Source organism: Spea bombifrons, chromosome 2 (assembly GCF_027358695.1).
Source record: "Spea bombifrons isolate aSpeBom1 chromosome 2, aSpeBom1.2.pri, whole genome shotgun sequence".
NCBI classification, from domain to species: domain Eukaryota; kingdom Metazoa; phylum Chordata; class Amphibia; order Anura; family Pelobatidae; genus Spea; species Spea bombifrons.
Window position 1 is genome coordinate 133,988,511 of NC_071088.1, and position 18,762 is coordinate 134,007,272.

An 18,762-nucleotide genomic window follows, 5' to 3' on the forward strand; every position below is an offset into this window, starting at 1 on the left:
AAGGAATCAAAGAAAATGGAATTCAGCACTATTTCATTGCCCTAAAATGATTCACTATAGTATATAAACAGAGCGTTTGGTTAGGAGACCTTCAAAGGCTACATATTTCTTTCATTTGGAATTGGGCTCGGAGCGGAGCTCCTCAAACTTCTGCTAAAAGTGCAAATTCTGAATTAATAAGTGGAAACAAGAAAATCTTTAATCTTACAGAACATTACACGGGTTTAACCCATAATACCCCAAAGCTTTTCATTTTAAGGAATGGTCAGAATATTGAGTTTCCCAAAACATCACATTTTCTTGTGTAGCTGTAGCTATAAATTTCCTAAATGGACAGAAATGAAGGAGATCCTTTTTTGGTAGGAAAATGGTTATGAAGAAGAAAATAAATATATTTAGACAGCACAGGTTCCACAACAAGTGCTTTAGTTCCAGGTACAAGGTGATAACCCAAGCTATAGGTCATGTTAATCCATGCTAAAGACTTAACGGTTCCTCTTTAAAGGAGCTATGGCCGCCATACTCAACATATAAGCCCACATTAAAGACAATTCCAATTGAGTTTCAAAAAGGGGAAAAAAATGTGATTTCACTTAAACTATATGTACTTAACCTTGTATTAACCCGATATTATATGTAAAGTGTTTGCTTTAAAAATGGTCACAGGGCAGGAGGTCAGATCATATTAATAATGCAGTTAACGATGGTTAATTGGAATAAAGGGGCAGCCTAATGTCCCACACAGCCTCAACAAACGTCAACGCATATTAAATACTTTAATATGTATTCATGATTTAATTAAGAAATATAATTAAGCCACTTATCTGCTGAAGATCCTGTAGCTGCAGAGCGGCAAAGGAAAGCCTGAATTTTGCAGCAATTTTGGTTCCTAAAAAGCAGCCAAGGGGGGTCTCGTTAGAACCCCCCCATAACGCTCCCATAAGTCAGCCCTGGAGCAGGCCGGTGGCCAGTATTTAGTTAAACGCATCTCGGCAACGCAAATAGCCGGCAATGGGGAAAGAGAGCAAATGTGTAGAGGGGACTCCAAAAATTAGAGGTCACACCGATATATATATATATATGTATACAGTATATTGTAGATATAATGTATACATATATATAAACAGCCCCAGAAGCAACGTGTTTCACATTATACATTAACACAAGGTCTGTACGATGGAAAGCGTTAACGCTGAGTTAAATTAGGAACACGTGCTGAGCTGCAGCCCCCGTGTTTCTGGGTTAGGATTGGAGGGGCAGGTGGGAGTGAGAGTTATGGAATGGAAAACTGGATTCCAACCAGCTACGTCAGGCACGGCATTGGCATGCGCAGGGACCGAGGGTCACCCAGAGCGGCGTATTCAGGAACCGCTCACGGGACAGGCTGCAGCTCAGGCTGAATGAGGGATTTCAGGCTCACGCGGCACAGGTAATGTATCTGCAAGTAAGGAATAAACAAAGACTAACAAAGGCCTGTAGAGATCAAGAAAGAAAACATTGTATATAAATGGAGAGAAAATAGACATTGTTCTATGAAACACAGAAGCATAGAAATCGACAGCAGATAAGAACTATTATAGTCTACCTGATCGGACTTTGGTCAGGTCCTATAGTGAGGAAAGCTTTATGTCTATCCCATTTATGTCTAAATTCCCTCACTGTATTGCCCTCCACCACTTCTGCTGGGAGACTGTTCCATTTATCTACTGGCTTCTGAGTAAAGTAGAACTTCCTTACGTTACATTTAAGCCTCTGACCCTAGCATTTTAGACCATGACCTCTTGTTCTAGTTGAAATGTTTCTATTGCATCCCTCCTCTCTCGTCTTTCCTTCAAGCCCTACATATTAAGATCCTTTAACTTTTCCTGATAATTTCTGTCCTGCAAACCACTCTGCATTTTGGTCGCCCTCCTCTGAACTCTCTCCAATGTATCAATATCCTTCTGGAGATGAGGTCTACAGAACTGAACCGGAGATCTGTAAAGTGGCAGAACCTCCTCCCTCTTCCTGCTACTCATGCCACCGACCATACACCCCAGCACCCTGCGAAGCTTTTTGAGATGCTCTATTGCATTGTCTGCTTGCCCTATAAATTTATTGATGTAAAACATATAGTAATTTTTTTATTTATTTATATATATATATATATATATATATATATATATATATAAAATATATATATATAAATATATTTTATTGTTAAATTTGATTTGATTAATTTTTAATTTTTTTTTTAAATTAAATTAATTAAAAAAATTTAATTATTTAAATAATGCTATGAAAAGTTAGTTGTCTAGAAAGCTATAAACCTGGGTCGAATTTAGGACAGCGCACAAGTTCTTCGATCAATTCATTCTCTCTGTTAAACACTTCTAAGGAAGCAAGAGCCATTTATATAATCAGCCAAATGTTAAAGTACAAAAGAAAATCTAAAAAGTGTTATTTTACAACATTAAGTTACAGAATATTTAAATGGACAAACATAATGCCCCCCCCCCAAAAAAAAATACTTGTTAATTTAACATTTAAATAACAGCATCCATTTATTTCGGTTTAATTCTTGAAAGATAAAATCTGGACTCTTGAAACCAGCTTCGGCCTCAAAGAGTCACAAGCGCTATAAAAAAAAATTTTTGCCTTACACTACTGATAACAAGTATTTTCTTTCCATTTGCAATTAGCCTTAAAGACTAGTAGCCCCCTCATCTAAAAGCATGTCAAATAAAATGGCCTTTGGCCCCCGTGAGCTCACCAGGTCCTTTTTTTGGGCCTAACGTTCCTGAATGCCACGTCAGACCCAATGTGGATTTTCCGATGCAGAAAACAAGCTGTTTGGGCAAATCATGTCAGACGTCCGGGGATATTTTTCACAGGGTCATATCACCTCAGTGCTGTCAACACGCACAATCTGTATTTCGTTACAAAGCTGGTGTTGCGCATGGACAGCGTCCGAAACTCTGACCTGTTATTGGTTAGGACGTTGGATTTTATGTTTTAAGTCATTGTTTAAGACGTTGTTTTGTTTAAATGTCCACGGACTATTTTACCTCATCAGACCCGAATTCATGTGGTGTTTAACCGGCATATAGTAACTAATTAAGAACATGCGCCACATATTACATACGATGTGACACAAAATAACAACATTTGGATCCTCCAAGAAACTTAGTGGATCTCTTAACGTTTTTTATTTCTAGTATCAGATTAAAATATGTTTTCAAAAAATTGTGATGTTTTATTTTATCAAAATAATTCTAGTTTTCATATAATATAATGTTTTCTGGCAGCCCAATTTACTAGACAAACACCCCGACTCATTTTCATACTGTCTTGAGGTAACAATAGAATAGCTCAGTCTTAATCACCCAGCTAGATACTCTGACTAATGAAAGTCTCTGGAGGGACAGATTTCGTTAGTGCTGCCATAAAGCATCAGCTCGGTGTGGTGTTTGAGGAGGAAAAATCACCATAAAATATCACATGACTGTCAGGAATGGCGGCTCCAGGTCTGCAGATCAAGGGAGTTAATTGGAACAAAAAGATATATGACGCAGGAACAGTTAAAGACCATAATTCCACACACAGAGTTATTAACACAGTTCCTTCATGAAGTAAAGCTGAGGATGTTGGGATTTGTAGTCAATGGACAGCTGGTGGGAGGCAGGTTGCTAAATCAAGCCTGATCTTCTCAGTTTACCTGAATGCATTATAATGGAGAACCCTATTAGTATTTGATTTATGTGGAGACGCTGACCCTAAGAGCTTACAGTCTAAAACACAGGTAGTTTTAACTTGGCTGAGCTCTCCAGCTTCTGACTACCACTAGGGTAGGGCTGGTACCTTCTGGCATAGGAGGCAGGTGAAGCCAAGAGGTCCCACCAGCCCCTTGCCTCCCTCTACTAACTAACATGAGCACTGGTACACATTTACACACAAACACTCACGCTTACGCAAACTTACAGAGTTACACACTCATGCTAACACACACTATCTGTCAAACACACATACATATTCACACTCGCACAAACACTTACACATACACATTCACGCTTGCAGAAACACTTACACATACACATTCATGCTCGCACAAACACACTTAAACATACACATTCATGCTCGCACAAACACTTACACATTCATGCTCGCACAAACACACTTACACATTCATGCTCGCACAAACACTTACACGTGCACATTCATGCTCGCAGAAACACTTACACATACACATTCATGCTCGCACAAACACTTACACGTGCACATTCATGCTCGCAGAAACACTTACACATTCACGCTCACACAAACACTCTTATTCTAACATACACAAACACAAACATCCTCCCTCGACGGTGTTACATGACCCTGCTGCATTCGCACCTCAGCAACTGGCCCGGTCCAGCCCAGAACAGCTCTTTGTGACAAATTAAGCCCCTGACTATCACTCCCGGACATATTTTGTGCTTAATTCTCTAATTCTGCGAGTAGCTTTTTGGTATTTTCTAAACAATAATTGATTGATTTCATACTCGTCGAGTGGACCCCCCCTCTCCCACTCCTGTTGTTTTTCTCATGTTTTATTCAGCGGAGAATTATCCAGACTATAGAAACAAATGCTCCAAATCCTCTTGAATTCACAGCGATATTATGTTATTTTCACGGTACCCTGTATCGTTTTTAATATTAATTCTGCTTTACAACATCTGATATGGAAGATTTACGCAGTAGATTTTAGCTGAGAGTTGTGTGGGTGGTTAATGCATTATTTCACTCTTTTTTTCTTTAGTTGTGCATAAATATGGCTCTTAAAGATACTCCGACCAGAGCCCTCGGATCGGTTCGTATTAGCGCTACGGACATTGTTGGCGCTATATAAATAAAAGATGATGATAATAATAATTCCCTATGCCTATCCTGGGCTTTAAATAAATGTTCTGTTTTATCCTTAATTTCTAAGTGCTTTATATAGACACTTAGTAGCTTTTTTAGAAAAAAAATGTATAACATTACATACATCTGCACCTTGTTTAGGTATCTGAGAGTGACAACCTGTGGTCATGGGGTATAACTCCTATCACCCTTTCCCAGCATGGTTCTCTGTAACTGAATCATTCTCCAGTTTAATCCACCGGTAGTAATAGTACGAAGGAGGAGAAATGTTAAAACAAGAGGTCAGAGGGTTACATGGGATGTAAGGAAGTTTTACTTTACTGAGATGGTCGTAGATAAGTGGAACAGCCTCCTAGCAAGTGGTAAAAGGTTTTAATAGAGTCACAGTATGACCCTGAGTCTCAGATTTTTTACCCCAAGCTCAGGATAAAGGGGCAGATTCTTAGGGTCACACAGTCTGGAACTGACTACCTCCTATTCTCCCCTGCCGTGATCGTATCTAAGACTTTTAATTGGTGCTTTTGCTACTCGTACGTTTTATTATTATTATTATTATTATCATTATCTTTTATTTATATATTGCCAACAGTTTACACAGCGCTTAATACAATACATATATTCAAGGGGTATGACAAGACGAGAATTGACAGACTAAGACAAACCGATACACTAGGTGGAGAGAGTTTTAGTTGATGTCCCTGCTTGAATGCAGGTGACTCTAATGTATCTTTAAATAACGACAAGTCAAGGTTCCTATGATGACCAATGTTAGAGTCATTCAGTTAATGCATTTGGTTACTACATACTATCCATGAGGGGCTATTTAAAGGGTTAATATTTCCAGAGTCTCTAGAAAGTTCCCAGATGTGACGAAATGCAAACATGTATGTGGCGCACGGCTTCCCGAATCTAAGACGAGACCAACGACTGATTAAGGTCGGAGTCTTTACAGCAGGAGCAACGGGCCGACTAGACGGGGGCCGAATAGGTTCGCTCTGCCGGCAGATTCTGTTTCTATGTTAACTATGTCTGCGTTAGCATTTTGTACTGCTCAATAAAGTTGTTGAAGAAAAAAAAAGAGACAGAAGCGGTCTCTGGCTCTGCCCTAATAAAGAGAGCTTTAGTTCACTTAACTCCTGCCGTGCCGTGTGCAGCTGCCGGTGCACGCCGAACGCCCGCAGGTAAACGCAACAAACGTCGCCAAACCGGCAGCGTGGGGTCTGCAGCCGGGGCCTCCTCTGTGTGTTTTCACGCGTGTTACAGCCTCGCTTTCCTGCACTTTTACAGAATTAATTAACCTTGTGCTGTTCCTGGCAGGTCTGTGCCTTGTATGTATGTATATAATAATAAATGTATATAATATATATATATATATATATATATATATATATATGTGTGTTTATAATAATAAATATATATATATGTATATATGTACGTCTGCGCTCGTCGTGTAGATGTATACAGATAGATTTTTCTGTATTTCTAGTATTTGTCGGATGCCAGGAGACTGCGGAAGTGACTCATTTTCTTGATGCCCAAAGCTGTTTAACCCTTACCTCCCAGAATAAATTAGTATCGACTCCCCTTAAGGACAATGGGCGGTCCCTAAACCCATTGAAAACAATGCATTTTGAGCTCGTACATGTACGGGCTTTGTCATTAAGGGGTTAAGATGTTTCCCCCCAAATATAATGTATTTACTTTGTACAAGCGAAGCCATTTTTAAACAGGGCGTGTGGATACCATTGGATACAATGTAATATAGAAATGTTTCTTTGTTACTTCACTGGATCCTCACCCGGCGCTGTCAATTTTATCGCTAGATGAAGCATGACGGCTGTTTTATCTGTTAACGTGGTAATTGCAGTAAAAACGTCTGAATGTTTTTATTCCTTTGAGATTCTCGTTTCTTCCCGGGCGTAATCATCTCAGCGGGTAAATACAGTAATTTATCGGGCATTAAATATCATTCGATTTATAGAACATATATGTTTTATTCTTTACTGGTGCAGAACGTGTTGTAGGTTCTGACATGGGCTCCTCGTGTGAAGCTCGGTTAACCAAACCTGTAGGGCTACAAACCCCGCTATTCCTGGAGGCTTTGAGAGGTCCTAATGGTCCTTCTTCCAGGCGTTGGAGTCTTCATTGTTTTACAGTAAGATAAAGTCTTGGTGTCTTTATTTATTGAAGAGTTCTGCACAAAAACTCCAGTGAAGAACATTCCACGACTTTCAATCTATCCAAAGGTCAACACACGGTCATTAGTGGTCCATCCCCAGGAGATGTGGAGATGGATGCTTAAGATTCTCCGAGAGGTTTCCTCTGTTCTATAAGAGCAGGTGATCCCTGTAGAGCGCACGTTGTTCAAACAGAGACTTCAAGGTCAACACAAACCTGCAAAGTCTTGGAGAGAGGGAGTTATTTGTCACTCTTAATCAATGAGTTGGGTCACTTTGAAGCGCCACCGGACCATGAATTAGGCGAGGGTCACAAGGTCAGGATTTTGCTACATATTTTTAATGGAAATCCCGTAACTGTTGAGTATACGTGTTCTTTATCTACTATTCTTTAGATTTGGTCTTCCTAGCGTGGGTTAAACCGCGATCTATTCACAAGCCAAACACAAACTATTGTAAGACTTCCAAAGTTTGAGGTCACTTCAAAATTTCTGTGTTTTTTTAAGAAAAGCACATTTTGTCCATGAAAATAACATGAGATGGATCCGAAATCCAGCGCAGACGGGGTTAATGTTGTAAATCACTATTGTAGCTGTTAATGGAATATCTCTATAGGCGTACAGAGGCCCTTTATCACTCCCATCACTCCTGTGTTCCAATGGCCCTTTATCACTCCCATCACTCCTGTGTTCCAATGGCCCTTTATCACTCCCATCACTCCTGTGTTCCAATGGCCCTTTATCACTCCCATCACTCCTGCGTTCCAATGGCCCTTTATCACTCCCATCACTCCTGTGTTCCAATGACCCTTTATCACTCCCATCACTCCTGTGTTCCAATGACTAGATGGTGAAAAGAAAATCGTAGCAATGCTTGACTCCTACATAATTTGGCTGAGAGTTGTAGGATTTATAGTTCAAATATACCTGGACATGACATAACGGCTATTCCTTTCTTTTCTCATTTAGATAGAAGATGAATTGCTTGATTGGGAAGCACGTGATGTCCGCTCGAGTTGTCGGCTGCGCAGGGAGAGCGCCGTCCTTATTCGCCCTTCTAAAGAATCCCCACCGGGCAACTTTGCCGAGAGTCTGCCATTCAGGGGCAGGAGAAGCCCAGCCGGTCCAAACACAAGCTATTAAGAAGAGGGGCTATGACATCACGAGGAACCCTCAGCTCAACAAAGTAAGAGGAGACCCCATCTGTTTGGGGATCTGAACCGATATTAAGTCTCGTGATGCAACTTATAATGTGAGAAAAAATATTAGACCAGTATGATCTCAAAGTTTATCTGGGACAATGTGTACATTATTCATGAACACGTAATGTGACACGGGAGCCGCTGCCGCCATAGAAATAAAATGACCAGTCAGCTGAGGTTTATTTGTTGAACGTACCAGACGGCTTAATCAATGATTGTTTTAGTGGAACAGCACCTTTAAATGTGGTATACTCCAGCCTGGGCATTGCTAGCGAGATATTAACCAGGTGGGGAGTCTGCCTGGTTTTTTTTTTTGATTTTTTTTTTTCTGGGTGCTATAATTTCCAGATTTTGTGTGTTTATTCCCTTAATCCTAATTCCTGCCCTTGAGGTTGCTTTCCCTGGGAAGATGTTTGCGTTGACCTTATATGTGCGCGATATGAGTTTGAAATGCCTTTTTTAATTTTAACTACAAACCTTATATCTTTTTTCACCCCAATCTGCGTAATGCACTTTTGTGAATGAAGAATTTTTTTTACGTTATATACAAAGTTAGACCAAGTTGCTCGGAACCGAATTCCTTTTAGATTGGCCTTTGATTTACAAATGGGGTAGAAATCATCCATCCTTTACCCTTGGTGAATAACAAGGCTGACCGGGTCCCCCCCTGGCTTTGCAGTGTGGGTGAGGATACTTGGACCCCGTGTCCACCACAAATGTTATAAAATCCACCCCCCCGTCACCCCATTGTGTTTATGATCTTATTCACAACCCTTTCCATCTTGGCCTATCCCACCAGCTCTCCTAATTATTCTCACCTTTTCCGATCCACTTCGTATGGATCATGAGGAGCCCATCCCAATGATCACGGAATACAGGAGGCCCTCACAGCAAAGTGTGGATTGCACAGAAAGTCCATACATGGACCACACAAAGGTTCCAGTAAGTGCGTAGCTGTGACCCTTATTCTATCCTTTTCTATTTAACACAGTAAGGGAAGGTAAACATGCATGGGATACGCATATGGCTCCTGAGTCGAAAAGATAATAGAGTAGTGGGCATTTCTAGCACTTTTGTTGCAAATCTTTGGACCAGCTTGCTGGGTCGTAATAAACCTCGTAATCATACTTATCCCTAAGATTGCCTGTTTTTGGTCGTATGATAACATTTGCTTAGGGAAACGGGTAGGGTTTTCACCAGAGTGATATGTCGTAAAATGCCCGTTACAATCGTCTACACGGCGGCTGTTATCTGCCTCGGCCGGTTTCATTGAACCATCTGAACGATCGCTTGCGGCTTCTGTTTGCTCACGCAGGATACGGACCTTATTGACAGATAACGAAAGCAAACACCGCTCCGGGGTTAAAACAGCAAATTGAGTAAGTGCTGGGTTAAAATGCCGTCTCGCACCTAGAAGCCTTTAGCAGGTTCTAACCTGTAGACACTGGTCGGATTGGCATATCTTGCCATACCTGCCCCCCGAGTATCAGGGGTTTTGCCCCAATCTCAGGGTGATGGGGAAGATTCTCAGGGTCGTACAGAGCGGAGCTGACTCCTTCCTGTTGTACACGGCCATGACCATATAGAAGACTTATAATATATATTATATAATATATATATATATATATATATATATATATTATGGTTGATATCCCTGCTTGAATGTAGGCTTTAAAGGATGTAAATGTTTATTTAACGAGCCAGTACATGGGATCATCATTATGGGCTATTAAAGGGTTAATATCTCAAGTCATCTGATTGAGGAAGTTCTCAGTTATCTATATTATGTTCATGGAGAGTGGGGAAAAAAATTATAACTGTACACAACAAATACACATTTTTATTTTTAACAGAAGACAACCCGTTATGTGCTTATTGTGTAGCAGTTTATTATTATTATTATTTATTAATAATAGCAAATAATAAAATTAACAATAATATTATATTTTATTTGTATAGAGCCAACCTGTGGTGTATTCTGAACTAAGCACAGTCTGGAGTGGCCGGTCCCTTTATCGCCATTTAAAGTAGAGCACCGGGTTATGACATCATAAATTGATTCCAGCTAGAAAGGACAATCACGCCAAAGTATATACTGTTTTGTTAATAATTTTTGTTTTTCATTAAAAAAATATTTTTTTCCCCTTTTGAATAAGAAGAAACAAAGGTTTTTGCAATCACCCACACAAGACTTTGCTCAGCAGAAAGGTTCATGAAATCCACAAAGTTCCTGCCAGGTTTTGTTCCTTTTTTTTAATCAATAAATGTGTTTGCTTCAGCGAATCTGCAGCTTAGCCGCTGAAAATTATCCGCGCCAGCAGATCTTGGCCATAGTTAAACCGTTTACTTGCGCAATTGTCAGAAACGTCTCAGTAACGCGGAATCTAGTCCTTTCCATTTGCTCCCTGTTATGAACCATTTCTCATTCATTGTCAAGTCCCCTCGCAGCAGGAATGTGTATGTGAATCGGGAAGGTCGCTGATAAGCGGCTACAAAAACTTGTATACCGGTTACTGTATTAGAATATGATGTCATAGCTCACTGTTAAAAGCGTTTTAACAAAGTACAGGGTAGTTTATTTTAAAAAGAGGATAAATTATAGAACAAGAGTTCATAATCTATAAATCGGAGGCTTAGATGGAATGTAAGGGAGCTTCTCTTTACGGAGAGGGAGGTAGATAAGGGGAACAGCCTCCCAGCAGAAGTGGTAGAGGCTAATGGCGTGAGGGAATTAAAGCATGCATGGGATGATGATTAAAGTTTGAGTCTTTACATCACAGAGAATCGGCAGACTAGACGGGGGCCGAATCGTTCATATCTGTGTATATTCAGCTTACGTCTTTAGCACCCGTCCTCGCCATAGAGACAATGGCGCGCATGTCTATGCCCTCCTTCCACATTTTTAACTAAAAGCTGGTTTCAGACCGTGACCATACCCAGACCGTGACCCTAAGGCGCTGGAAATATTAACCCTTTAATAGTTTGATGAAGATTCTATGTAGTGACCCAAATGGCTCTAATACCGGCCCTCACTGGCTTGTCATTTATTTTATTTTTTTAAAGATGCGCTTACTTGAGTCGCCTGCATTCAAGCAGAGGTATCAACCATAACATACTGGGGGGCAAAAGCACCAACTGGGAGTCTTATATATAATCACAGCGGGGGGTAGAATCGAGTGATCAGCCCTAGATCCAGGGGGTCACAACGGCTTCTCCAGACCCCCCTTATAGACAATAAAGTACCAAATTGTTATCGTTTGTTTCATCATCGTTAATAGAGGAAAATGTGTTACTCAATATATATATATATATATCTTTTTAAGTATTTAGAACCTTAGTTCCTTCTCTGTACTACAAGACGCAGTATGCCGAGTAATCAGCTTTAAACATCATGGGCAAAGTGAGAGTGAAACAGTAGCCAAATCTTGTGAAACGGTAGCCAAATTCTACGCGTATGTTGCGCCCCCTAAAACTATCCCAAAAATTGCAATCGTCTTCAGTAAGAAAAATCATATTGTTTATTTGGTCAATTTATATTGAGGAACGCCAGACTAATTGACAATTTGGGGATATTTTACTTATTTTAAAGAGACCGTAAGCAAAAAGCTGGCAGTGTATTGTAATGTATTGTCGGATTCTGACATCCAACAGCGAGGACCCGACAAGGTCTATGAACGCTGTGGGCGACCGACCGGCTCTCTCCTTCGGGACACTGAAGGAAATTCTCATTGAAAGATAAATTACTTTGTTTGAACCTTTTTAAGGTCATGTTTTCAAATGTACTGTCCCTTTAAATTGTCCATAACTCCCCTTTTGTTGTCTTCTCGGGGATCAGTGGAACTGTGTTTGTCTACATAGCTATATAGAGCGTTTCTGATGATGATGGGGGGGGTGAGGGATTTTAAGAAGCCTACAGGAACAGTCACGAAACAAAAACATTGACGGGACTGATCCTTTATTTAAGGATAGTGATAGTCGAGACAAAGCCGTGTGCCGTTATTCGAATCCCAAACCCGCTGAGTGTAAATCCATCAAAGCCACCTTCATGTCTTCACATAATGAGATGTCGCCTCGCTTAACGCTGCGTTTAAATGCTTTCTCCGGGAGCTTTCCAAGGCAGCGGCAAAAGCCCTGGCCAGCCTCGAATAACGATCAAATAATGCCGTGAAATTTAGTGGGATTTCCGGACTGGGCACCGCGGGCTGTCATTTAAACGTCTCGTTTCCCGCACTAGTTATGAAATGTATAAAAAGGTATTAAATTAGGAGTGGGTTAGCTGTGTGCTGGGATAACCATCTCACCACAGGAGACAGAAATAAATATTTTATTGCAAATATAACTGAAAGGCTATCAATAGGAATTGAGAGGCGATTATATATATATATATATATATTACAGATGAAATGCTGTTGGTAGAGGATGAGTAACGATCATATTATATGTCACACAGCGATGAGCTTTATGCACCTAGAAGGTTTACTTTACTAGGGCTTCCTTCCCTGAAGTGCCCCAGGGACACTGCGCATGCTCAATCACATTTACTTCTCTCTTACCTGGTGGAAGAGTTTAAGCCAAAGCCACGTTGGCATCTGTTGAGCCCGTTGGCACTCCAGCTCAACATGGAAAAAGCAGGGAAAGGCTGGGGGGCCGATAGATTTCTCATTAAGGAACAATAAGAAACAAATAGTTAAATCGCAGTTAGATGTCTGTTACTTTTGTAACCTCTATTGACATTCATACGCAAAACATTGATTTCAATTCTTCCCCATTCTGTGCCATTTTTTAATGATAGCTGGTCTAAACGTGCCAGCCTGGGTAACGTTAATTTGCCTTATCTTTGTGGTTTTTTGCATATTTCCTGGTAGCCTGTGTAAATATTTCTTTCTGCTCTGAGTACCGGTACATAAGATCTATCTTTTTTTTTTTTTTTTTTTTTTATTATTTTTTTTTATTTTTTTTTATTTTTTTTTACAGAGCCTTTCCAATGCTCATTAAAAAAATCACAGCCATCCATCAGTTACTCTTCCGCCCGTATGGAATCTCCTTTGCGGTGTGTCGCCATGCGACATCAGAGCGAGATAAATGAAACCCCCTGGGGATTTTAATATTTACCTAGCCGAGCTGCTTGCTTACCACTCCGACACCCCCATCGCTTGAAACGATCCTGCTGTTTGATTGCGCAGGCAGTTTTAATGCAAGCAATCTCCATATCATCAATTATTAACCGCGTTCTATACATTTATTTAACATCTGTAAGCTGACTTATTTACCTAAATTACACTTTTTTTGAGCAACAAGTCTTCTTTTTTTTTTTTATTTTTTTTTTATTTATGCGTTTGATCTATGACTATAACCGGGCAAATATATATATTTATTAAAACCCCACTTTATGTGTATCCCAAGGGGTCCGGATGATTATCCATCATCATTAACTCCTTTGTGACCATAGGACGTACTATTTATATAAATATTTTTGGTGCACCGGCGGTGACTTTTCTCGGCTGGTACACAGGAGATGAGACTGTTGTTCCTTATCAGCAGGTACCAGCGTTTCTGACTTCAGGCTGATAGAATAAATGTAATAACACTCTATATTTTAGAGGGATAATCTTATTTACGGTTTACACTTTACCTGGGGATATATATATATATATATCTCGAAAGATCAAAGGCTGCCCCATAGATATATTTGGAAAATATATTGTTATTGGTTACCTAACATTGCTCTGTTATACAGAATGGCACAGAAAATGGTTAAGGATCATAGCTGTTTTTAGATCAGACAGTGGAAGAACAGGGAAGCCAAAACATCAATATTAACTTTCAAATTCTTAGTTTCTAAGTAAATAAACACATGGCTAATTAAATATCTCCCTAAATACTGAAGTTTTCTGTTACTGTACCAGGTAGTTTGCTGCTTTGATCCCTTTCGGAACAACGTGTTTTTCTAGAAACCTTGTATTTGACGGCAGATAAGAACCAGATCCGGTCTGTCTGATTTTTTTGCTCAAACCTCAGTAAGCCGTTAATCTCCTCGTAGGTTCAGGAGCCGTATGTCTATCCCTTGCATGTTTAATACCCTCACTGTATTACCTTCTACCACTGCTAATGGGAGGCTGTTCCACTTTTCTACCACCTCCTTACCATCCTTACATTACATTACAAGCCTGAATTGAAACATTCAGCCGTAATGAATATTCATTCATGCGCCTAAAGTGCTTAACCCAGGTATGGGACCTTTTGCTGATGGAGATTATAATTATATATTGGAAGACCCACCCGCGGTATCTTCTGTTAAGTCAAGCTGCTAATGTTGGCTGTAATGAAGCATCTCAATAAAGTCAACTTGGCTATTGACGTCCAGATCCAAACTCGTGAAGAGTCGCAGTTCTGGTCACAGAATCCAGAATCACTTCGATGTACACGGTCTGTAGCTTTTATGGCTTTCTATCGTGCCTATACCCACCTCATCTATTCTAGACCTCTTGTGATGTAATCATCTTCATCTTTTTATAGGTATTATTTCAAAGGAAAAGCATAGGGCAATTTAGTAATTTTAAGCTTTATTAAAAGCAGTGAATTTTGTTTTAGACATGAGCTTTTATCCTCTAAATATATGCCTCGTTCATGTTTCCGCCCTGCAGAAAGTCATTTTACAACATATAATTAGAAATAATAAGAACGTTATTGAACGTTATTAAAGGTCAAAAATATTAGCAAATCCCTAACCACAAAATGATTGTAATTGCATGTGAAGTAAAAGGCTGTGGCATTACATGACTTGGGGTCCTTTTTGTCCAGGTGATGAAGAATTCTACCGTGTGTTAATCAACGTGATCTTACTTTTGGTGAAAGGCATGCTACCTGACTTCTATACAGGCTATAGAAATGGTCTCCAAACCGGTCCTAAAGGCACACCAATGGTCCATCTCTTCTGAATTTGGCTATTGAACTACAAAGTGGTATTTGGGAAATCCGGCACTGTTAGTGTGTCTTGATGGCTGGGTTGGGAATCTCTGCTCCTCAGGGCATTGTCTACATCTAGACCCGAAACTTGATTAGAATTAACAGATTAGAATTTCAATCACGAAGCCCTTGTAATACAACATAGTAACCTCATATTACACTGCCTAACAGCATATAGTTTTAGCATTAAAAGCTGTATGTGTCCCTCAGCTCCTTCTTCACAATTTGGGCTTTGGACTTTGGGGTCTAGTCACTTGAGGAAGAGTTGTGGCTTCAACTCCTTCACTTCACTGTTCCTTACTAGAGGCCAACGCTGGCAGGTTCCTCCACCAAGTGGGACCAAGTTGACCCTTCATAATGTATAATTTAATGTGTGAGGAAACTTTGAAAATAATCTCACTGATTTCACTATGCATTATACAGGGCCACGTTTTACCTCTGCCCCAAGACATACCAGAGCAGACTCCCGGGTGTCTTGCGGGGCCGGCGGGGGACATCTATGCAATACGCGTATACAACTTCCGGGCGTTGTATACGCGTATTGCGTAGATGTCCCCCTCTGGCCCCGCAAGACACCCGGGAGTCTGCTCTGGTAAGTCGGGGGAGGGGGGCAGAGTGGCAGCAAATCTTGAGGGGGGGTGACAGAATGGCAGCAAATCTCGAGGGGGGGCGACAGAGTGGCAGCAAATCTCGAGGGGGGGCGACAGAGTGGCAGCAAATCTCGAGGGGGGGCGACAGAGTGGCAGCAAATCTCGAGGGGGGGCGACAGAGTGGCAGCAAATCTCGAGGGGGGGCGACAGAGTGGCAGCAAATCTCGAGGGGGGGCGACAGAGTGGCAGCAAATCTCGAGGGGGGGCGACAGAGTGGCAGCAAATCTCGAGGGGGGGCGACAGAGTGGCAGCAAATCTCGAGAAGGGGCGACAGAGTGGCAGCATATCTCGAGAAGGGGCGACAGAGTGGCAGCATATCTCGGGGGAGGGGGCAGAGTGGCAGCATATCTCGGGGGTGGGGGGGACAGAGTGGCAGCATATCTATTACAAAACTTTTTCTTTAAAAAAGCACCAAACTTTTAGGGTGCGGCCTATATCCGAGCCAATACGGTACTTACAAAAAGAGAAATGTGCTCAGAATTTGCTAAGAGCACTGGGGAAAAAAGAAAGTAAAGTTTTACCATTCCGTATTGTGTGAAATAGTATCTATAATTTGCTACAGTCTTATACTCATCTAATTGCTACAAAACCGTTGATACATTTTTCATAACTGAAATTCAATTTTGCTTTATAACGCTCTCAAATTCTAACATTCGCTTCTGTCTGAGGCCTGAGGGATTCCAGTCTTAGAAACAATGCAAAATCAAAGAAAAGATCAAAGAAAAAGAAAAGGTCCTGTGCGTTTCGCCAACATCATTCGGCTTCGCCAGGGAAAAGACAAGAACCGCTATTACCAGGCGCTAAAAGTTAAACAAATAAAAGATCTGATTGGACGGTGGGTGAAGCTTCTCTGTCCTCAAACGCCAAAGCAAATCTTAACCGTATATTAATAATATGTATAATTATGATCATCACAACATGTATGCTCAACAAGGGGCAGTACACCCTCTGTACATTGATGGAGCATCTATACCGCCTTGGAACGCGTGTAATAGTTCTCTTGATGATGAAGTTTGTTGGCGTTCTACAGACTATGGCGGGTCATGGATGAAGGGCAAAACTGGACAGACCTTAATTTACAAGGAAGGGTAAAGGTGGAATTAAGGAAACAGAACTCTGTTTCTCACGTAACGCAACACAATTACATTGTGGCAAACCAAGAGCACATCAGCATATCTAATAATGTATTATTAATGAACTGATGTTTTTTTTTATTGGTCATCATTGAATTTAGTTCAATAGGAAAGTCGTTATAATTTCAGATTTATTTTTATCATTTAGCTTGGAACCTCATTAAATGGAAATCTCATGACAAACATGCGCTTTGTTTTAATGCCTTACAAAGAACACTAAGATTCTAAACTGCCCCAAAGGAGCTCTTAACCTTAGCCAATGTGAGGATGATCCTTCGAAGCACTCAATAGGAGCAATGTTTTAATATTAATTAAGGGTTATATATTAATATAATAGTGATATATATATATTAATATAATCCTAATATATTGAAATTAATTATGGGTGTAAATTGCTGGGTTTCATTGGTTGTCGGGGGGGGGGGTGATGAGGTCCATACTTATTCAGACTCCTATAAACACTGTGTTTATTATGGATTATGGACATTTCTTTTGATGCATGCATCTGGATATTTAACAAAAAGAATACGGCTGGCTATACCCTGCCTCATGTGCTTGAACCTTCAGATTTTGTTTGATAAATATATATGCATATAAATGCCTTTGGAGGTTTGTCAACATTATGTTGTGATTTGTTAGTAAGGGGACAGAGTCGAGGAAGACACCTGGAAATAAACCTTTTGCTACCAGTGCCTACACCATCCCATTACTATTTTTGCATCCAGAAGCTTGACTAATTAGATGAGTCTTTTCTAAATGAAAGGATGTGCTATACTAACGTAGGGAGTTCCTTCTGTGTCTGTGTGAGACTGTGAAGCCCAGGGAGTTGATTGGCATGGCATCTGGGTACAGCTGCTATGCAGATTATACATATGGGTCCCTGGGGTGGAGCAATTGGAGAGCAGGGTGGGCCAATGCTCTGTTTCCCCATTCTGTGGAAATTCCATGCCGGGTTTTCCAGGAGGCAAGAAATCTGCAGGATCCGGTCCGGGTTTCCTATGGGGCCGGCATCAGGCACAGGTGCTGAACATTAAAAACCCCTGGAGCCTGATACTCAGGGAGACTGTTGGGGGAAGAGGAAGTTTCCCTGAGCTCCCAGGGCAGGGAGAGGCCCTGCACAAGAGGACCATCCCGGAGCCAAGTGAGGCAATACCTGCCTGGACCTGTGTGTGCTGTCTGGGGGAGGTTTTCCAGAGCCTGGTGTAGCTGGGTCAGGCTGGGAGGTTGAGGTAGTGGGTGATTAGGCTGGTCAGTCTGGACCAGCATAGTTCAGTTAGAGAGGGCTCCAATTGGGAGCTAGGTTTTCTTTTTATGATTTGGTTTTTGGGGGTTTAAGCGATTAAAATAAAGTGCTGTTTTGTTCAAAGCTGCTGTTCCTGACTCTGATTGCCCTAGAGGACTGTACTTAGGACTAGGGCTGCAACTAACTATTATTTTAATAATCGATTAGTTGGTCGATTTATTTTTTCGATTAATCGGATAAAAAATGCAATTTTTTTTAAATTTAAAATAATGTAATAAACGTACAATTTACACTTTCATCTCTTTATTGCAATAGCCTCTCGCTATTCACCTTCTTATTTTACTGACATAATAAAAGCTACAAGAACCCAAACACAGTGTACAAAGTTATTAGTAAATATAAATTCATATGTTAACTATTTTTCATATTTAATAAAAACTGAGAAAAAAGCCTTGTTTATATTTTCTTTTATTTACCAAACTCCCCCAGTTATGCACATCTGACCCCC

At 40.6% G+C, this 18,762-nt stretch overlaps 1 protein-coding gene across 3 annotated transcripts in view; it reads left to right on the forward strand.

Moving 5' to 3' along the window:
• The first annotated feature begins 1,302 nt into the window (after positions 1-1,302).
• Positions 1,303-18,762, forward strand: part of ME3 (malic enzyme 3) — a 77,877-nt gene continuing 60,417 nt past the window's right edge. Inside the window, exons 1-2 of one of the 3 annotated variants that reach the window (XM_053456566.1) lie at positions 1,303-1,429; positions 8,030-8,246. In XM_053456566.1, the coding sequence (XP_053312541.1) occupies positions 8,037-8,246 (210 nt within the window). In that variant the 5' untranslated portion in view covers positions 1,303-1,429; positions 8,030-8,036. Of the gene's footprint in view, positions 1,430-5,979; positions 6,066-6,165; positions 6,202-8,029; positions 8,247-18,762 lie in introns of those variants that run through there. The other 2 variants (XM_053456565.1, XM_053456567.1) reach the window with 2 other exon arrangements.